Below are 21,345 nucleotides of genomic sequence, written 5' to 3'. Positions count from 1 at the left end.
AACATGGTGAAGCAGGTTCAGCTTACGAGACAATGACTTCTTATTACTTTGTCTTCATTATGCATCTGATGAGAGAAATTCTAGAGATCACTAGCATGCTTTGCAATGCTTTGCAAATTCAATCTCAAGATATTTTAAATGCAATGCAGCTTGTTTCATCAACTAAGTCACTCCTTCAGAAGCTTAGAGATGATGGATGGAGCAATTTGGTTGAAAAAGTGAGATTGTTTTGTGGAAGTGTCAATATAGAAGTGCCTAATTTTAGTGCTTTTCATGTTGCACGGAGGGGAATGGCTCGTGACATTACAGTGGAGCATTATTATAAAGCTGATATATTCTATACAGTGATAGACTCTCAGCTGCAAGAATTGAATAGCAGATTTAATGATAATACAGTGGAGTTGATGATTCTCAGTTCAACTTTAGATCCGAAAGAGATGCCCGCATCATTAAGAGGTGATGATATATGTAAACTTGTGCAGAAATTTTACTCAGAAGATTTTGCGGAATATGAGATGACATTGTTGCATATGGAGCTTCAACATTTTGATAAGGTTCGACAACTTCCAGATTTCATATCATTGACAACGATTTCTGATCTATGTCAATGGTTGGTGAAAACAAGAAAATAGGAAATATTTCCTTTGGTGTATAAAGTGATAACTCTTAGGGCATGTTTGGTTCACTTAAAAACAGAGGAATGGAATGGAATCCATTCCAAAAGAATTGAATAATTTTGTTTGGTTCATTTTTTGAAGCTGTAATGATCATTCTACAGAATGATCATTGCTTCATTTTCATTCCTTTCAATAACAGAAGAATGGACCATTCCATTCTTTAAACATTTATCTTACCAAAACTATCCTTCAATTATCTTTAAAATATTTAAAATATTACAAAAAAAGAAACATCGTGTCTGGATAAAAATCGCACAGTAGCAATAATGAACAAGGTTTCCGGCGAAACTTGAGTCGCCGCCGCCGCCACAGCCTCGCCTGTGTCTACGCGGCCGCCACTCTCGTCCTCGACACCACCGCCGAGACACCACCGTGAGACACTAAACACCCCGTTCATCGTCGACATTTTTTTTTGCAGTTTTGGCTTGTTCGGGATATTAGCTTGCCCGATCTTGGTTTATCGTTGGTCTCGTCCAACAATTACGACCTATTTTGAACCTCCATAGATGACCTCCTTCAACTCCGTAAGAAAAAAAAAACAGTTTTTTTTTTATGGTTGGGGACTTTGTCGGAGCGGTTGAACTAACGATGGTGATGGTGGGTTTCAGATGAAGTGATGAATTTTATTTTATTTTTTGCTATTTTTACTTATAGGACAGATGTTATCAAACCCATTTTAATGGGGGCTCTTCCTACAATGACGATTTGGGTTTTTGGTAGGGATGAGGGTAATTACGTAAATTTATAAATTAATTCCATTCTGTTTTTAACTTTTTAAAAGTGCATAACAAACAAAATAAAAGAATATCTATTGCATTCTATTGCCATTCCTATTATCATTCTGATTACCATTCCATTTTATTTTTACTACCAAACGTGCCCTTATTCTCACACTTCCAGTTTCTACCGCTACTACTGAACGTTCTTTTTCAGCGATGAAGATAGTGAAGACTGCACTTCGTAACAAGATGGAAGATGATTTCTTGTCGGATTGTTTGCTCATTAATATTGAGAAAGAAATTGTTGAGATGTTTAGCATAGATTCAATAATAGATGATTTTCGTGATATGGAATCAAGACGCTCTTTATTTTAATTAAATTATGTATTAGGCTACATTTTTTTATGATATTTAATTTATATAATTTTTTTTTCTTGGCCACCCTCAACTTCAATTCTTAGTTCCGCCCCTGGCCGAGGACATCGAAGTCTGTGATGTTGGACCAGCCACTGGTCCAGGTAAATCTCCACCTCTGACTTCCTCAAGCCCTCCGTCTCTATTATGCTCCCAATAAACTTCATGAGCTTGATATACTCCACCCGGCAGTCTCTGTCTTTGTTGTCGTCGTTGTCCTCCGACATAGGCCCGCCCCCGTCCTCTTGCGGGGTCAGCGCGACATACTCGGCGAAAAGCTCGTGGATCCCGTCGCGAACAATCTTGATATATGCTGGCGCATCCTCGCCCAACAGCTTGTTGAAGATGAAGTCGACGAACTTCATCTTGTACCGCGGGTCCATCACCACCGTCGCCGCCCGCGCCAGACAGTTCTCCTTCCAGTACCGCTCAATCCTCCCCTTGGCCCGCCGCCGAGAACGAGTAGGAGTCGGCCTTGGCGAGCTTGTACTGGATGTTACAGACCACCACGAACAACGTGAACGTCGTGGGATTGGCGCCGTAAAAAAGGATGGCGGCAGAGTCGTGGAGGATCTTGAGGAAGTCGCAGAGGGCCTCTAATGCTACCATCGCTCTAAAAGGCACCTCCGCCAAGCTTCAGCTGCTCTTTGTCATCGTTGGTGAGTTTTTCGTTTCACGTGGTGGATTCACTTCCACCGATACAAGAGCTAGCGCCAGAGAGTAGAGGGTTCGATATGAGTTCTAGGTTACTCTCACTGTTCGAAACCCTCACGTTTGGCTCACGCCCATGCCAACAGATGACATGGCAGCCCATGTGGTTGAACTAATACTGGATGGGCATGGGTAGGGAGATAACCCGAGACCCGTCATCCCAATAGGACTTGACCCATAACCAAAAGAGAAAAATGGGCCATCAAAGATCTTTGCCCCAAGTACTGGGCTAGGCTTTTGTTGGGCTTCTCGTTAAAACTTAATAAATTTATCATTGTCAAATAATGACTTCAATAATTTTCTCTTCATTAGAGGAACTAAAGTACATAGGGAATTACAGCCTTCACATGTTTGGGAAAATCCTCAAACTTGGAGATGTACCATTGCCTAGTTGCACAACTTCTTCCCACAAGGTAGCACATTGTCCCCAAAGCCACAGATAGTGAATAAGGTGTTTGGGATATTAAAAAGAAGCTCATGTATTCTATGATCTCAAAAAGGTAATGAGGGCATATAATGAATCCAAAAAGACCACCCTTTGGTATCTTATACTTTCTCTCGCCATCTTTTTCCTTTACTCTTAGTTGTGAGAGAAGATTGTGGTGGTAAAAATTCCCACTTATGCCAGTCAGAAACATAGCCAGCCCAATTTGTTTGAGGTCGATCATTGGCTCTGCAAGGCCTTGTGAAAGGTGTTGTGCATAAATCATAGTTGCTGTGGATATGAAGTAACTAAGAGAAATAGTAAGCGAAGTCTTGAGCTCCATGGTGCCACTATATTTGTGAACAAATAGAACCTGTGACAAAAATGAGAAAGGAAGGAAAAAAACAAAACAAGTAGAAAACGTCATAATCCACTTGAGATATCTAAAAATATGAATGAGCTTGTAGGAACTAGGAAATTTCACGAAAGCAATTATTGCATGACATAGATTTTTGCGAGAAACCAAGGAAAGTAATTAGATACCATACATAATAGTACGTGTCATCTCAAAGTTTCTCTTGAAATATCAATTAAGAGGAATTCGCATGGACCACGGATTTATAATATAAAGATAAACGCGGCTAAAAGACACTCGTAGCTGAAGAAATTTCACATATATTTGTACTAAAAGACTTATGTTCCAATATAATCCAGTATGTTATAAATTGGGGACATCCAGTATATGCCAAGTTTCGGTACAAAATGTTCACCTAAGATTTCAAAAAAAAAAAAAAAAAGGTAATAATAACAGCAAATGTGATAAGTAATCATGTTCGCCTAAAACTTTCGGAAAAGGAAAATTCGCGATTAATTTCAAACCCCAATTTCCATACACGATTCTTCATATTGAAAAAAAAAATACATATATAGATACAGAAAGAAAAACAGAAATTAATACTGATGAGACTTACAATCTTAATCTATTGTTTGACAACACAATTATCAAGCGTCTTACAGTACAATACGAGACTCAATAAATCATGACAAAATTGGTTGGCTGAGTCACCTATACCGAATAAATAGTATCGGAATTAACAAAGTTGTAATGATACCTCTAAAACCCTCTTGAAGAAATGAAGGGCAAGAGCGGAAGTGAGGATCAACAATCTAGCGTTACCCTCGTTGGGAAAAACGAAGAAGGAGGCCAAACCCGCCATTAAAGCTGGCGTGTAACAGATAAGCATTCCCGTTTTGCCCTTCACCGCTACGCTCGTTTTATCGCCTGGTTTTTCGACAGATTTGATCGAGAATTTCGAGTATTTCATGTTCTCTCCTCTCAGCTCCGATAGCCCGGCCAACACGGAGGCGGGTAAGTTTACCACCGATAGTGCGTTGACTAACAAGGAAGGTGGTGGTGGAAAGAAGATTTTGAGTATTGTGGTCTCCATTACCTCTCTCTCTCTCTCTCTCTCCCTCACATATATAAAACCGTAAGGCGAATTCTGCGTGCATGTATATATTATTGGCTTGGGTTTTCCGATTTATCATGGACATAAATGAAACACGTAGGACGTAAATAATATATACGTACGTAACTCTATTTTTTTGCGACTATTTGTCCTGCTTATTGTTTTTTTTTTCAGAATTAAACTCGAGAAGATTATTTATTCTAGTGTCCGTATATTATAGAATACAAGTAAAAAAAACATACGATGCATTTGTACTGAAATGCTGTTTGCTTTAGAGGAAGAAAATAATTAAACACAAGGTGTCTTTGTCGTAATAAATTAATGTATTAATGCTATCTTTTTACATTAATATCCTCATATATTACCTTACGTCCTTACCGCCCAATTTCCTTTATTTGTTTCAAAAATTGTTTTAAAATAAAAAATAAAAAATTGGCTACGTAAGAGCCACCTAAACTATAGGAATTGTAAATTAGCCAACCTTTGGTAAATACTTTGTAAATAGTTAATTTGGTTACGTGACAGCCTATTAACTACATATTTTTACATGTTTGCCCTTAATAATTTCGGCCAAGTTTTTAAATTAGGAAGTTATTTTTTTAAAAATTTGAATCAAATATTCTAACCGATTAGACAAGTTTTCAAACGTGGAATTTGAATTTTTCAGCAGATTTTGAAAGTTCCAGCAACATGATTCTAGTTGATTTGATTTTTATTTTCGGTTTATAGCATTAAATTACAATCTTTCAATATTTTCCATTTATTGAAAATCTCATATTTATTTTGGCCGCATTTTTCCTGATCCCTTTCTTTCGCCGCCAATTTTACATTCAAATTGTATTTCCTTCAGCGTGTTTGATAATTCCAGATTGTTGAACGTTCAAATTTCTTTCTCACTGTTTTTCATAACCGTCTATTCGCTGGAATGTAAATTAATTTTTCAGTTTATGTACAATAATATTTCTATAAATAGGCATACATTTACAATACTCAACACATTAACATCATAATTTTCTTCCTCGTTTACTTATTAACACCATATTTACACCATGTGTAACGATTATTTTACAACAATTTACGATTATTAACACCATATTTACACCATGTGTTAATAATCCCACGTACAGAAGAAGTTTGTTCTTCGACATCTTGTTCTTCGACTCCGACTCCAGCTCTGGCGGACTCAACGCTCTGCTCCCGAAAAAAAAAACCCCTGGCTCCACAAAACAATGAAAGCACAAACGTAAACACAACATTAAAAATAAATTAGAGGATGAGGCTTCAGAGGAGGAGTTTTTTCAATATCACCGCCAAACTCTGCAACTTTTGATAACATAAATGAAACCCTAAACTCAAATGTCTCACCTTATGCGATTTATTTTGAGGATCGATGCAAGTGGAAAAACTTGCAGCACAACTCGGATCCTCGCATCGATCCCACCGAACCTACACCTCGCCGCCGGCCTCTCCCTCGCCTTCTCTGCCGTCAGTTACTCCCCCCGTCAAAAAAGCAAATGGTAGAAGTTCTCTCGATTTGACTTTGATTTAACTTGTTGTGGAGAGATAAAGAGAGAGTATAGAGATCTGCATATATGGAGTTTTAAATGCTCCCTCGATTTGCGCGAGTAGTTATGGCCGAATATTTGTTTTCCATTTAAATTAGTTGGCTGAAAATAATGGGCGGGAATTTGACTGGGTTAAATAAGTCTTTTACTAATCTGTTAATAAGTACATTTGGATATTTCCAAGAAATTAACAAAAGGTGGGCTAAATCTCAATTCCCTATAGCCATGTGGCTATATAACTTAATAACCCAAAAAAGAAAGAAATTAAACGAAATAATGACTTTTCACAAAACAAGAAACTAACGGCGGGACGGGCTCATCTTTGTACGTTGGTTGGGCTATGAGCCATGTGACATTGAGTCGGACTCGAAGACAATGGTGGCACCCCTCAACAGCAAAAACACTCTAAACTTGGAGGAAGGTTTCATTGCGGATGATAATAGGAGAATGAATTCTTGTCGTAATTTTTTCTTTCGTTTTTATTAAGAGAAAATGGAATTATGTATCTCATGCACTTGCAATTGCAACTGTAGTCTTCAATTCTCCTATATCTCAAACCTCGGTTGTAGATCTTCCTAGTTGTATTCGAGCTCTTCTAATGGCTGATTATGCCAATGCTTAATAATACAACTCTTTTTCTAAAAATAAAAAAAAAAAAAAAAAAAAAAAAACTAACTCTTAAACACGCAATCCTCGTAAACGATTTATTTCAACAACAACAAAATTGCATTTCCATTACATCTCTCCGTCGACAACCCAGAAACAGGAACCTGAAAAGAAAAAAGAATCAAAGAAGGAAAATACGAAGAAAAAAAAAAAGAAACCAGAAAATAATAAACCCGTAAAGTAATTAACAGTTATTAACAACTATTAAATGGGCAATTTTAAATACGAAATTAGAAAAAGAATAAACCCACAAACATATTAATAGTTATTACCAATTATGTTACGGTACAGTTTTGAAAAAATACTAGAAACCATAAAAACTCATAAACTTATTAGCAATTATTACCGATTATTGACGCGAATTAAAAGAATAAATTCATAACTGATGTTATTGATGCCATGAAGACTCTTAGAAATAAACATGGTGATGATGTTGTTTTCTCTGCCCATGGCTATGTGACGATAATGAGAGAGAGAGAGAGAGTAAAAGCAGTTATTGAAAAATAAATTTAAGAAACCATATATTATTTGAATGGGGTGTATTTGATATATATTGAAAATCTAGTGAGATTGCCACATAAGTTAGATTGGCTATTTGCTTAACAATTTATAAACGTTGGCTAGATTGAAAATCTCACGTTTGAAGTGGCCTAATTGATTAGATTTTTCATCTAATAAATCTTTTCAAATTACTCAAACTATTGAAAAAATTATACTAATTAGATCACTTGAAACGTTTGAATCGCCATATTTAGCTAATGTTTCAAGTTTATTTTTAAAATAGCCAAAAAAAAATTAATAGAAGTTCAATATAATAATAGTAGATAAAATAAGTCTAATTAGTGTATACAATTAATGAACTAAAGTCATTTGAGGTCCTCGTTAAATAAATCTAAATTTAATTGCACATAATTAATATTTGTTTTATTTCCTTATTTTTATCACTCTTTCTCAAGCACTAAATTAAAGATAAAATATTTTATTTTATTATCCTAATTTCTGTGTCTCTTCCGCCTTATAATCTTTCTTTAATTTGTAGCCTTCGTACAATTAATAATTCTTTATAGTTATTAATAATATTATTATCAACCAAATCCGTTTATAATTTTTTATTACAGTTAATATAAAGACGGGTCAGGTGTTTAGCCCAAATAGTCCACTTATTTTAAACTAAAAAAAATTAGGAAAATATCCAACTAAAACGTTTGTAATTGTTATATAACCAATGTTTTGTAAATCTTAGATAAATAACCATAAAGATGACGTAGCCTAATAAATGGAAGTGGCTATTTACCTAAGATTTACGTCTGTAAATATATGAAAGTGACTATTTACCTAATAATTACAAAATATTGGCTATTTAGCAATATCAAACTGTAAATGTGGCTATTTACCTAATGAGCCCTTTTAAAATTATACATCAACTATTAACATATTTAATAAAGTAGCCAATTTGTTATAGTTGTCATTGTAAGAGGAAGATACTTGGTAATATGTAAATGAAGAGTACTCCGGACCTTGAAGAGCAAGGGTTAATATTATTAACTGTCAGAGTAAATAATATTAAGAACGGTAACAAGAAAAGTAGTAAATCTCATTAACAATAACAAGAACAACAGTAAAAATTATTAACCGTAAAAAAAAATCTTATTAACTGTCATCTCCGCCGTCTTCGACGTCGGAATCCGAGTTTTCATCAAAGTTTCAAACGGCGAAATTTCAACCCTAGATTCCGATTCGAACGACGCTGTTAACTGGATTGCCTCCAATGTTGCTCCATTCTCCGGCGAATTCTTGCTCGTCTACATCGAAAACGAGGTCTTGACATTCGGCGACGAAGCTCTCAAATATCAGCTTCTTCCGACAATTTCAAGACTGGACTTGCGACCATCAAACGGTCGGATCAGTGCATCCGCGGTACTCGCTGATATTCGAGATCGTTTCTGGAGGAAGATTGTCATAGTTAATTGGATTAACCCGGATTAACCTTCACAATTAATTCGATTAACTATCACAGTTAATATGCAAAATTGGACTTGCAACCTTCGAACGGCCGGATCGGCGCAACCGTGAGACTCGTCGATATTCAAAATCCTTTTCGAAGAGGTTCGTCACAGTCAATCGGATTAACTGTCGAAACAATAAGCCCTAGAATTTGAAACAAAATTACCTCATCGCCAGATTCGCCTCCCACCAATTTTGGTTCCTTTGAAAACACCGACAAGCCTGAACTCACCCTCATCAACCTCTCTGCCGTGTAATTGAACCTCATCACTGCCGAGTCGTGGCCGAGCACGTGGATCCTGGTCCCGGTGCGTCCGCCGTCGATCACCATCCCGAATCGCGCCGGAGGACGGCATAGCATAGCGCGACGATGATCTCCTTCGCCGCGGCGACGCAGAGGAGGCTCCGGCTCTTCTTGTTGTGGTCGCTTCGCACGTAGAGTTTGAGTTCCGGTGACCACGAGGAACGATCGGACGGTGAAATTAGTCGCCATGAACTGAGTTTCATCGGAGACGATCTCGCCGGCGGAGATGAAGAGGAATCCAACATGAGCGCCAGAGTAGAGGAGCTGCAGAGAAAAGGAAGCTTGCCACCGCAACGTACTGCGAGAACATGAAGTTCGCCGATCCGCTGGAGAGGGAAAACGACGGGAGATGTACGAAAGTGGCGGAGATCTTTGGATCCTTTGTCTTGAAGACTGTGAAGTAGAGGATCAGAGCGACGGTTCGCATGATCGGAGTGATTGTGAAGGAAATGTTTGGCTATTATTTTAAATAAACCGATAATTTGACTAAAATTTTAACTTCTCTAACGAACACTCAACAAATCTCTTAATATAATTGTTATTCTCATATTTTATGGTTGGTTATAGTCGTTAAAGTAACACAAACCAGAGAACGAAAACAAACATAGTCAACAAATCCAAACAAAACTTGTATACATTAATAACTTAATTTCAAACGAAATGAAATTAAAAACCTAATACACTTTTACGTTAATGCTCATCTACAAAGAATTTTTAGAAAATTGAACATCCAACCCTAAAGCGTCGAACATTTGAACTCGGCCACAACCTCGCTATTGAGACGCAAAACTCGCCAAAAGCTCATTTAAAATGAGAAAAACTAGAAGAATGGTAAGATTATTTCTCTTTTGACTACAAATAAAGACTGCTTAATAAACGTACATAATAGATAAATTGGTGTGTCCATGATCGAACAAGTCAAACACAAAATCTTTATCAATGTTTCTAAAAGCATTAACGATATTTGAAAGGAAAACAAATAATAAATAAATACAATAAAATAAAAAATTAACGAATCAGAAAATATGACTCAACTAGAGAAAAAGACGAAGAGGATATCATGATTCACTAGAAAAAATATCATAACTTTAAATAAATAAAAACTAATGAAACAGGCAAATTTTAAATTCGAAAATCCACTTAAAAATATGATGCTTCAAAACACTACTCGCTCAAAAAATAATTCAAACTTGTCAACGATTTTTTTTAAACGAAACTTATAAACAAAAATAGGCTCTATGACTAGCATGTCATACAAAAAAAAAAAAAAAATTGCTACTCATATTAGTGAAAACGATATGTTTTTTTATTTTGGTAAACTTCATAGTTATTTCATATTAGTGTCCAATTTACGTCTATGTATGTATGTATGTGTTAATGTAGAACACATAAAACATCATATTGCAATGGAAAATCCGATGAGGATTTGGGGAAGAAGCTTGAGATCGAGTTTTAGAGAGAGAGAGAGAGAGAAAGAACAAAATATCTTTTCATTAAAGAGAAATTGCCTCATTTGCCATCAATTTCATAACATTTTCTCACTTTCCACCAAAAGACTAATTTTTCTCAAAATGCCACCATCTATGTCAACAATGTTGACATTTATTTTTGCCCTTCACTATGACATCTCGGTGGTATTTTGGGCCAAATTAGTCTTTTGGTGGAAAGTAGGAAAATGTTATAAAATTGGTGGCAAATTTGGCAATTTCTCTTCATTAAATCAAAAAGGAATACATCAATCAGTATTTAAAATACTAGTATTTAAAATACTGACATACATCAAAATCAACGAGGAGTATCAAACTACAAGTCGTTTGACTCCTAACAACAAAAAAACGACAAGAGAATAAAAAACAACTAATACAACCACAGTTACTTTTATAACAAGCAACCTGATACAACCTGATACAAAACACAGAAATTATACACTCCCAATACTCCCCCTCAAGATGGACTAAAGATATTCTTCAAGTTCATCTTGGTCATTAGGTGACTCAACCCCGGAGAAGCCAATGGTTTGGTAGATATGTCCGCAATCTGATGATGAGTACGTATAGGTAACAATTTTATCAGACCATTTTGCAAATGATCTCGGACGAAGTGGAGGTCAATCTCGATGTGTTTTGTTCTCTCGTGAAATATTGGATTCGAGGAAATATGAAGAGCTGCCTGATTGTCATAATAAATCACTGAAGTCAAATCTAGTTTGACCTGAAAATCCTTGAGAAGCTGCTGCAACCAAAGCACCTCACTCATCGCCGCAGCTAACGCCCAATACTTAGCTTCAGTAGAGCTCCTAGAGACAGTTGTTTGCTTCTTAGACTTCCAAGCCACCAGAGCATCTCCTATGAAAACACAATAACCTGTTATAGAACGTCTGGTATCTGAACATGTACCCCTATCAGCATCCGAAAATGCCCTTAATTGGTTAGAAGAGTCTGAAGGATAAAACAAGTCAACTCCTGGATTGGACTTTATGTAACGAAGAAGATGATTCACTGCCTGCAAATGAGCACTCCTTAGAGCCTGCACAAACTGACTTAAAGTGTGCACGTCATAAGTTATATCTGGTCTGGTTATAGTAAGATATAACAAACGATAATGAGTAGAATCAGTTAATTTTTCACCACCCTCTAAAAATAATGCAATTTTGGGATTCATAGGAGTCTTAGCTGGCTTTGAATCCATAAATCCAGCATCTTCAAGGATGTGCAAAGCATATTGCCGTTGATTAATGATGATCCCTGAAGTTGATCTGGCTATCTCAAGCCTAAGAAAGTACTTCAAATCTCCAAGATCTTTTAACCTGAAAGCAAGGCGTAGGAAATTTTTAACATCAGTAATAATAAGCTAATTAGAACTGGCAACTATAATGCCATCAACGTATAGTAAAATGACAACAAAATCACTTCCAGAACCCCTTGTATATAAGGAATAATCACATTTAGACTTAACAAACCCTGCTTGTTTCACAGTTTCAGTGAATTTTAAATTCAACTACCTAGAAGACTGTTTAAGCCCATAAATGGACTTATGTAGCTTACACACAAGCCTGTTTGAACCATCTCTATGCTCCCCCTGCACATTATAACCCATAGGTAAATCCATGTAGACCTCTTCATAAAGATCTCCATTCAAAAAGGCATTACTAATGTCTAATTGTGACAAAAACCAATTGTGAGTGGCATCAAGACTAAGCAATACTTTAACATATACTAGTTTTGCAACAGGAGGAAAAGTGTCAAGAAAATCTACTCCCTCTTTCTGAGTGTATCCATTGGCTACCAGTCGAGCTTTATGTCTCGCAAGTGAACCATCAGAATTAAACTTATTGGTAAAAATCCATCGACACCCAATAGTTGATTTTCCTGCATGCAGAGTTACAATAGACCATGTGTTGTTCTAATGCATAGCATCAATCTCCTCTGCCATAGCATCCCTCCATTCCTTATGCTTGACTGCCAAGTGATAATATTGTGGCACTGGGTTTGCTGAAACAGAAAGAACAAAATCTCTAAAGGACATAGATAGTTTCTCATAATTCAGCACAGTGTCAATAGTATGCTTAGAAGAATAACTTTGACCTGTTTGAAGAAGATTGCAGTGATTATCTTTCAAATAAGCAGGAGGTTTAGGTTGTCTCATTGACTTCCTTGTAGCCTTCTTATCATGACCTTCTTGTGCATTTTCATCAATCTGTGGAACAGCCACAACACCATCTACATTTTCAGGTAAAACGTCCTGTGAATCAACCTATTTGGGATCTGCCTCTATCGCATCATTTTGTTGTGTATGATAGATATGAGGAACATATTTGGGAACAGAGGTTGGCATTGGTGTGCTTTCAAAAGGATCAAACATGATTCTTTTCTGATTGTTGTCATGGAAAGGAAACACCTTTTCATGAAAAATAACATCTCTAGAAAGGAACACCTCCATGGAATTAAGATCCAATAACTTGTAGCCTTTAACACCCTGTGGATATCCCAAAAGGACACATTTCCTTGCCCTTGGCTCAAATTTAGTTCTATGTGCCTTAAGAGTGGAGGCAAAACACAAGCAGCCAAACACTCTAAGGCTATCATAGTTAACATGTTTCTGATATAATAACTCATAAGGACATTTGTTAGCCAAAATAAGGGAAGGAGTCCTGTTTATGATATAAGTGGTAGTCAAAATGCAATCAATCCAATACTTAATAGGAATCTTGGACTGGAAAAATAAAGCATGTGCAACGTTCAATAAGTGTTGATGTTTTCTCTCCACAACAGAATTTTGTTGTGGAGTTTCAGCACACGAGTATTGATGACCAATACCATTTAGAAAAATAGTCTGAAAAATCCAACTCTCTGGCATTATTAGAACGAAACAACTTCACAGTAGCAGAGAAATGATTCTTGACATATGCACAGAAGCGAGGAATAATAGAATGCACTTCAGATTTGTATTTCATCAGAAAAATCCAACAAAACCTAGTGCTATCATCCACAAGAGTCAAGAAAAATATGTGACCTAAGCGAGGAGGAACAGAATAAGGTCCCCAAATGTCACAATGAATGAGATCAAAACTACAATGAGCAAAATTATTTTGAGAAACAAAAGGTAGTCTATGTTGCTTTGCAAGCGGACAAACACAACAAGGACTCTTATCAACATCAATTAAACATAAATCTAACCGCTGTTTGAGAGTGTCTAAACTCTTCAAAGATAGGTGTCCAAGCCGTTGGTGCCAGGCTTGAGCAGAGACTTTATTCACATGGACAGTTGAATTGACAAGGTTGTTCTTTGACAAAGTGTAGAGCCCTTTCTGACTCCTACCCCTGTCAATCGTCCTCAAAGGATTGATATCCTGAATCACAAAGGAATCATTTGAAAAAGACACAATCATGTCTGATTCATGAGTTAGAACATATACTGAAATCAAATTATACTTAAAACATGGTACATAAAGAACATTATGAAAAATAAAATCAGGACTAATCATAACATCACCTATGTAATCTACAGAGATAACAGTGTGATTAGGTAAGATGACCGTAGAGTTTTTCAAAGGTTTCAACCAAGAAAATAAAGATTTTTGAGAGCAAATATGTTTTGTTGCACCGGAATCCAAAATCCAATTTTCACACAACAAATTAGAACAATGAGTAGAGTTGACCAAACCATAAAAACCTGCTTGGAAGGAGGTCAGATTGACATCACCAGACGTGCCAATATTATTTGTTGAGGATGAAGTGAGCTGATTGGAGAGATGGTTGATGAGTTGATGAATCTGATCCGATGAGAGTTTTGAAGATGCACCAGTTGATGTGGAATTCTCAGTACCTCCTCCATTGCTCGATCCTTCAATAATATTGGCTTGAGACTTCGGCTTGAAATTGTAACCCGGTGGATAGCCGTGAATCTTGTAACACTTGTCCACCGTATGCCCTAGCATCTTGCAGTGTGTGCACATAGGACGATCTTTTACATATTTGTTCTTGAGCCTCTTCTGATCATCACGTGACCATGGCAAGAGTATTGGTTTGGTCATTGGAACTCAAAGACTCCAATCCAACAGATCTTTGTGTTTCTTCCTGAGTCAGCATGGCATAGACCTTGTTCATCGGAGGTATAGGCTCCATGAGAAGAACTTGACCCCTAGCTTGAGTGTAGGTCTCATTGAGCCCCATAAGAAATTGTTTCTCGTACTCGGACTCATCGAATTCGCTCAATTTTGCCTTTCCTCCACAGGTACAAGCACAAGTGCAGACTGGCTTGAAATTGCACAATTCTGCATGAGCAGACTTCAATTTTGTGAAGTAAATGCCGATTGACTTCTGATCTTGAGTCAGATTGACATATTCTCGTCTGAGCTGGAAGATTATCGGTCCGTTACTCTGTTGAAACCTTTCTTTGAGGTCATTCCATATGTCTCTCGTTGTGCCTCCAAACAAGATGCTTGTCGCGATTTCTTTGCTCACCGAATTCATGATCCAAGCAATAATTGTGTTGTTGTTGCGACTCCAAAGACAAAGGAGTTCTTGATCAGTTGACGGAGGGCTTCAAGATTGTTCCGTCAATGAACCTTGATTTGTTCTTGGAATCAAGAACAATCAACATCGATCTGCTCCAGGTCATGTAATTTGCGCCGGTGAGGACGTGCGAAACCAGTGAAGCTCCATTGGCATCGAAGTGATGGAGATAGTATGTCAAGAACGGATCTTCGTTGATCGGCCTAGGTCTTGCGATTTCAGTGAGACGCGTCTCCGTCGAGCGAGCTCCGTCTAAAGCCATTGTGGCAGAGATGCAATGAACTCAGACTCGAGAAGAAGAAACGTAGGTGAAACGGAAGATTCATATCGCACGGAAGTGCTCTGATACCATATTGCAATGGAAAATCCGATGAGGATTTGGGGAAGAAGCTTGAGATCGAGTTTTATTGAGAGAGAGAGAGAAATAACATAATATCTTTTCATTAAATAAAAAAGGAATACATCAATCAGTATTTAAAATACTGACATACATCAAAATCAACGAGGAGTATCGAACTACAAGTCATTTGACTCCTAACAACAAAAAAACGACAAGAGAATAAAAAACAACTAATACAACCACAGTTACTTTTATAACAAGCAACCTGATACAACCTGATACAAAACACAGAAATTATACACTCCCAATACACCATGCTTTGAAATTAAGTTATTAAGAGATTGTCAGAAAACCGTCTACATGATTGGCAATTGTCAAATCATGACCATCAAGACTTAGGAAATCGATGAGACAGCAAATCTTCAGAAGAAATTCGTTCAAAGTCAAGACATCCTACTTTGTATTTCCTGATGCTGAAATTTGAAGAGAGAAATTCGTTCATGGTCCAGACATCCTAATTAGTTCATAGAGAATTCTCGCTTACTCTTAACTTGTTTATTGTAATCACTACTGGGAATTATTATTGTACTCTGACTGAATTTAATTGATGAATCTTGGCGCTTCCACTATACTAGTTTTTATTTAATTTTTTTAAATGCAATTTCCCCTTCTATATATAACAGATTTGTATATTGTCCAAATAACAGTTTTTTATGTTGTCCAAATACCCATACGTGATCTAGCGTACTAAATTAAACACCAGAATTCGAAATACACTCTAGGGGGAGGGAGATATATAATTATAAATAATGACCGTGAAAATAAATTGCAATTTATCTCGTCACCATAAAATCAATGGTGAAAAATAAGAAAATTTGTACGCTAATAGGCTACAAATAAATAGATCAATATTTAGTTTTCCGAGAGGACTTGGTTAAGCGCGCTGACCAGTACAGCGACTCCAAAAATCTATTTTGTAATTTGTAGCGTGCTTGTTATTCATCCTGTGGTAAAAAAACACATGAGTTAGATCGCCCCTAAATATATTCAATGCCTAATTAGTTTTAGCCTTGTTAATTTGGGTTAATTTAGCACTTAAATTTTGAAATTTAGGCTCTCGTTTTGTTCAAGTTTATTTCCGATCAACTGCATTCACTAAATTGCCAACAGATAGTTATAAATCATGTATGAACACAAGGGACATCAATTTTTGAATTGAAGGGACCGAATTGACAAAAAAAGAGTAGATTCAAGAAAGGAACATACCTCATAAATATAAACTGAGAATTAGCGAAACCGTTATGATAAGAACACATGGGCTTGTAACAACACCAGCTGAGATTGACCTATCCATGAAGAGCCACATAATCCAATTAGTCACAAGGAATAATGCCAAGTTCATAATTAAGATTACGGTAGTAATGATACAAACATACCTGGCGACAAGCTCCTTGATGGAGTCAGTTCGGAGTCCGAAGCCGAGAGGGAAAAGCGGGTCATAGTGCTGGTCACCGAAGTTCATGGGCAGCTGATCGACGGTCCTGAACCACGTCCTGGGCAACCGCCCCGTGAAGCCGTACTCCCCGAAGAGCACGTCGGCCACGCCTTGGCCCTCGGATCCCGGGAGCCACGCCGCGACCAGGGCGTCGATGGCCGCCATGTGGCGCTCCATCACGAGGGGCCGCCCCGTGACGAGGACCACCACGCACCTCACGCTGCGGCACACGTTGTCCACCACCGCGGGGCCCGGCTCGGCCATCGCCAGCGCCGAGCTGTCCCCCGACGTCTCAGCGTAAGGGTGCTCTCCCACGACCACGATCGCGTACTCGAACCCGCTCGACCTCACAAACTCCGCCTCCGGGTTCTCGTTGTGCGTTACCTCCGTGCCCGGATCAACCGTCGCTTTTATGGCGTCTAGGATCGTCGTGCCTGCCCACAAGGAAAAGGAATAAGACACGTTACGCGATTTTATACTTTTTTTTTCATGTATATATCTTTGCCTCCTTCTCTGGTTCAGAGTCTTTCAAGCTGATCGTAAGAGTTGTGTTGAATTTCATTTTGCAAGGTCATTTAGTGATGGATATTTTTGGAAATTTTAAGTGTGTTCCTGTTCGCTCTGGTTTCATTATATCATTTTGGGGCGCCACTTTTTCTTTGTACAAGCGCAGCGCATGAGAGGATTGTAGTCAAACTTAGTTTCCTGGTTTTGATTATAGTGAAACCAGAGTGACTCACAATGACTCCAGGAGTATTCTATTTATACTAAAATGTGACTATATGAAATTACTAATCTCCCCTTTAACTCACTACAAGCCTGCAGAGAACAATGCCAATCTCAAATGAGACCGGTCATATATAAAATAGTAAGTAGATTCGTCACCACCAAGATCATGATCAACTAAACTATTCAACCTGCAGTGTGTAAGACAAAATGTCGGAGATAAATAAAAGGACGATAAAAGTACACCTCTTGTAGCGGTGTTGCCGCTAAATCCTTGCCATGTAATGGTCCAGCCACCACACTGATACCCCAAATTATGGGCGTGACTACCAGCGACTAAGATCTTGCGTGCCCGCTTGGAAAGCGGTAGTAACGGACTAGTCTCGTTTTTACCGTTCTTCAGCAGCACAAGTGATTTTCTTACCGCCTCTCTTGCCAACTCTCGATGTGCCTGATCAAGAATTAAGAACTTTTCATGTAACAGAAAAACTCCTCAGACAAGGGGTACAGAGTGAAATTCGAAATGGCGATAGTCAACATATTGATAAAAATCTTAACCTGGCTTCCAAGCTCATTGACTAAGCTAAGATCGGCTAACGGGTTCTCAAACAGACCCATAGTGAACTTGACAAGCAAAATCCTGGAAACCGCGTCGTCGATTCTACTCATCGGAATGACATTGTTTTTTACCAGATTCGTGAGATCGAGAATGAACTCGCTAAAGTTGAAAGGGACCATTATCTGTACGGGACATACAAACCAATATTTCATTCAAAAAAATTATTTATTTATATATATATATATATAATAAAAAAAAAATTATTCTTTGATCGATTCAACCTCATTATATTATTAGACTAACCATATCAATACCCGCCTGAATGGCAGCTTGGACGGAGTATGAGTAGTTAGCGTGTGGCGGCGTTGTAATCCTATCGATTCCTTCCCAATCCGAGATTACAAAACCCTGGATGTTGTACTCAATGCATAAACATGTTGTACAGTCAGACGAGAAAACAATCATTCATATCCCATTAGTCCTATTAAAATGCTTCCATTTTAAAGTTGATCACAATCCTCCCCCTGGTTTAAGTTTATTGATAAATTAACCGTACTCTTAATTAATCGTTGAAAAAGCTGTACCTTTAATCGAAATTTTGGTCTACTCTTCCTTATTTACTTACTTAAACGGAAGTTCTCGACAGTTGGTAAAATTCAAATCAAACGTAACCTTTTGGTAAAGTCACAGGCAAATGTCAACAAAAAAATAGAGCTGATGAAGCAAATAGCTAACTTAGTGATAACGAAGCAAATAAACAAGCAGAAACATCTCAAGTACAGGAAATCAACCTTGAATTTAAGTGTGTCTTTGAGGAAACCGGTGACGAGGTCTTGGTGGGCGTGCATTTTTTTTCCGTTGAGGCTGGAGTAGGATATCATGACGGTGGAGACACCCTTGATGACGGAATCGGAGTAGGCGGGCATGTGGATGCTTAGCAAACTGTGGTAGTCGATCTCCGTGTCCTTCTCGTTCACGCCCTTCGTTGTCCCTCCGTCACCCACAAAGTGCTTCGCACAAGCCGCCACCTTTGTCCTTCACCAATGTTACTCAAGTGATCAGTTATGAATCAAAATTGCAATAATCTTTGTTTATTCTTTCTTAACTCGTACTTTCCACCAACATATGGAACTCCTTTCCGTGAATTAGAAGGAATGTCTCCTTGTAAACCGGGAATAATCTCCGTCATTTCTTGAACTATTTTGTGATCCTCGCTGTAACTCTCGTAGCACCGACCCCACCTCGGATCTCGGCACACCTGCAGAGAAGATGTTCGGCCCAGAGAGGTAAATTCGTCATTAACTAAATGACTAATTACCCAGGGTAGTGAAATTGAAGAGGTTGGTTCACCATTCGAATTGTGAATCACGTTTATCAATAATACTAGTGATTTGTGTTCAAAGAGACCGTGGGTCGAATCAGAAGCTTTACGGTAAAAAAAAAATCAAAAAAAATCAAAAAAAAAATCAAAAAAATTGTACGCGATTACCGCAATGCACGGGGCAAAGACATATGGGATCCCAGTAGCTCTGACTTCAAGAGCAGTGGCGACGCCGATCCTCCGAGCCAGCTCAGGATCTCTATATGCAAAGGATAAAATTAACAACAAAACAATACAAAAAAAAAAAAAAAAAAAAAATTGCTTGCCTGGTAGCCCCGAGGCCAACGTTGTGTGGGAATATCGTGGCGTTATAGACATTGTTGTGTCCGTGAACGGCGTCAATGCCATAGATCATTGGGATTCCCAAGCGACTACTCAGAGCGGCCTTTTGGTATTCGTTGATCATGTTGACCCAATCCGCGGCACTTGCCTCGGGAAGCGGCGCGCTTCCACCGCCACTCAAAACACTCCCTGCAAGTAAATACAAAGAAAAAACACTCCGTTGAGGAATATACACAAACACATGGAGCGCAAGAATTTATGTGAGTGATTACCAATGGAATAAGTCTTCATGGTGAGTTCATTGGCGACACTCCGATCGATCTGAGCCATCTGACCGATCTTCTCTTCAAGGGTCATTCTTCGGAGAAGGTCTCTTACCCGAGCCGCCACGGGCTGAGTCGGGTCTTTGTAGTAGGAGTGCTCTTCTTCTATGCCCACACAACACTGTATGAGCACCAAGACCAACACCAAGACCAGCACTGCCAAAGCCTTGGCCATCCTTTTTCTTCTTTCCAATGACAGTAGTAATAGCCGATACACTCACTGACTAGCCCAGAAAAGGAAACTCACACACTATACCATCACTTCATGGTTTGGTTGCTGAAAAAAAAAATTGTTGAGCTATCGATTAGTAATGAAACTTTCCCAGTTCAGCTGATGCTTCACTGCTTCACATTTTTTTGTGGTTTGTGCGAATAATGGGAAATGTTAAGGAAACAACATGAGATAAGATAAGAAAACAGTAAACAAATGTGAAAAAAAGATTCGAACTTTTACATCAAGTTGGTAACTTTAAAGCGATTTTCTCATCAACCAAACAAGGAAAATACGAATCAAAATGCATTTATTGATCAACTAACACTAGAGCTGTAAGATAAGGAAAATACGGTGACTCACATTGAGGAAGATGAGAAGAGAAAAAGAAGAGAGTAGCTTCGCTTAGTGAAGTGACCAAAATGGAAAGTGGGGGAGTGTTTTAGATGTGCATAGAAACAAAAGTAACAGTCATGGATAGTTTCTGTTTTTTTTTTTTCCTTTTTTTTTTTTACCTTTCTTTTGGGCCACGTGGGACCAGTTTTGTAGGACTGTTGTGTGTTTTGAGGGAATTTTGAAGGAGTAGTGAGTCACGTACAGCCATGGGTGCTTTGGTAGTTGATTCAGCTCGTCTCCGTGCACCTTTAATCACACAAATATACTTTTTTCTTTCTAGCTTTCCAAAAATATCTATAACTTAATCCTCTAAAAAAAAATATCTATAACTTATGGTATTGTTATTATTCGATATAATAACTGTTGATAATAGGTTTTAAGTGATTTATAAAGAGAAATTGGGCTTAAAATTAACAAAATTTCAAGATTAGGCCATCTAGTTAGAAAATAGGGAAATTGCTCTAAATAGGAGTAAAAAAAAGTGTTTTGACTTTTTTGGACTTTTATTTTCAAAAGGTCACAAATAAGACATTTGACACTTTTTTTATTTATGTAATTACCATTATATCTTTATTTATTTACTTTTTGTAATATGTCAACATCTCATGGACCCCACACTCACCTACCATTCTCTCTATCTATTCTTTATCCTTATATGCTATAAT

At 37.8% G+C, this 21,345-nt stretch overlaps 4 protein-coding genes across 6 annotated transcripts; 1 reads left to right on the top strand and 3 right to left on the bottom strand.

Annotated features, from left to right (window-relative positions):
• Positions 1 to 32: 32 nt before the first annotated feature.
• On the top strand, positions 33 to 1,053 carry LOC149378784 (uncharacterized). The gene is made up of 2 exons (XM_089603858.1): positions 33 to 610; positions 936 to 1,053. Exons 1-2 carry the CDS (start codon positions 33 to 35, stop codon positions 1,051 to 1,053), a joined length of 696 nt encoding a protein of 231 aa, XP_089459984.1.
• A 1,691-nt stretch (positions 1,054 to 2,744) lies between these two features.
• Positions 2,745 to 4,447, bottom strand: LOC149378783 (steroid 5-alpha-reductase DET2-like). The gene is made up of 2 exons (XM_089603585.1): positions 4,058 to 4,447; positions 2,745 to 3,318 (listed from the first exon to the last, which is right to left on the bottom strand). The coding sequence occupies exons 1-2, from the start codon at positions 4,391 to 4,393 to the stop codon at positions 2,839 to 2,841; spliced, it is 816 nt and encodes a 271-aa protein (XP_089459711.1). The 5' UTR covers positions 4,394 to 4,447; the 3' UTR covers positions 2,745 to 2,838.
• A 10,004-nt stretch (positions 4,448 to 14,451) lies between these two features.
• LOC149378782 (uncharacterized) lies at positions 14,452 to 14,925 on the bottom strand. The gene has a single exon (XM_089603857.1). It carries the CDS (start codon positions 14,923 to 14,925, stop codon positions 14,452 to 14,454), a length of 474 nt encoding a protein of 157 aa, XP_089459983.1.
• Positions 14,926 to 16,091: 1,166 nt separating this feature from the next.
• On the bottom strand, positions 16,092 to 20,755 carry LOC149378781 (uncharacterized). Of its 3 annotated transcripts, none has more exons than XM_089602671.1 (12): positions 20,648 to 20,755; positions 20,023 to 20,350; positions 19,735 to 19,939; positions 19,577 to 19,667; positions 19,200 to 19,345; positions 18,879 to 19,122; positions 18,391 to 18,495; positions 18,087 to 18,269; positions 17,775 to 17,979; positions 16,744 to 17,236; positions 16,574 to 16,653; positions 16,092 to 16,311 (listed from the first exon to the last, which is right to left on the bottom strand). In XM_089602671.1, exons 2-11 carry the CDS (start codon positions 20,246 to 20,248, stop codon positions 16,575 to 16,577), a joined length of 1,977 nt encoding a protein of 658 aa, XP_089458797.1. In that variant the 5' UTR covers positions 20,249 to 20,350; positions 20,648 to 20,755; the 3' UTR covers positions 16,092 to 16,311; position 16,574. The 3 variants fall into 3 exon arrangements, with proteins under 3 accessions (XP_089458797.1, XP_089458799.1, XP_089458798.1); XM_089602673.1 differs by lacking the exon at positions 20,648 to 20,755 and adding an exon at positions 20,528 to 20,560; XM_089602672.1 differs by lacking the exon at positions 20,648 to 20,755 and having other exon boundaries at positions 20,023 to 20,433.
• Positions 20,756 to 21,345: the final 590 nt, after the last annotated feature.

Source organism: Urtica dioica, chromosome 12 (genome assembly GCF_054948205.1).
Source record: "Urtica dioica subsp. dioica isolate 48M chromosome 12, U.dioica_male_clone48M_v1_H2, whole genome shotgun sequence".
NCBI lineage: Eukaryota > Viridiplantae > Streptophyta > Magnoliopsida > Rosales > Urticaceae > Urtica > Urtica dioica.
This window is presented reverse-complemented; position numbering and strand designations above follow the sequence as displayed.

Excerpts from the sequence above, each read along its gene's own strand:
- LOC149378784 (XM_089603858.1), top strand. The coding sequence starts at position 33 with ATGACTTCTTATTACTTTGTCTTCATTATGCATCTGATGAGAGAAATT. Across the intron at positions 611-935 it reads ATTTCTGATCTATGTCAATG|TAGCAATAATGAACAAGGTT; the intron begins GTTGGTGAAAAC and ends AAAATCGCACAG.
- LOC149378782 (XM_089603857.1), bottom strand. The coding sequence starts at position 14,925 with ATGAATTCGGTGAGCAAAGAAATCGCGACAAGCATCTTGTTTGGAGGC.
- LOC149378781 (XM_089602671.1), bottom strand. The coding sequence starts at position 20,248 with ATGGCCAAGGCTTTGGCAGTGCTGGTCTTGGTGTTGGTCTTGGTGCTC. Across the intron at positions 19,668-19,734 it reads GTTGGCCTCGGGGCTACCAG|AGATCCTGAGCTGGCTCGGA; the intron begins GCAAGCAATTTT and ends CTTTGCATATAG. Across the intron at positions 19,346-19,576 it reads TCTTTGCCCCGTGCATTGCG|GTGTGCCGAGATCCGAGGTG; the intron begins GTAATCGCGTAC and ends TCTTCTCTGCAG.
- LOC149378783 (XM_089603585.1), bottom strand. The coding sequence starts at position 4,393 with ATGGAGACCACAATACTCAAAATCTTCTTTCCACCACCACCTTCCTTG. Across the intron at positions 3,319-4,057 it reads TCTTCAAGAGGGTTTTAGAG|GTTCTATTTGTTCACAAATA; the intron begins GTATCATTACAA and ends TTTTTGTCACAG.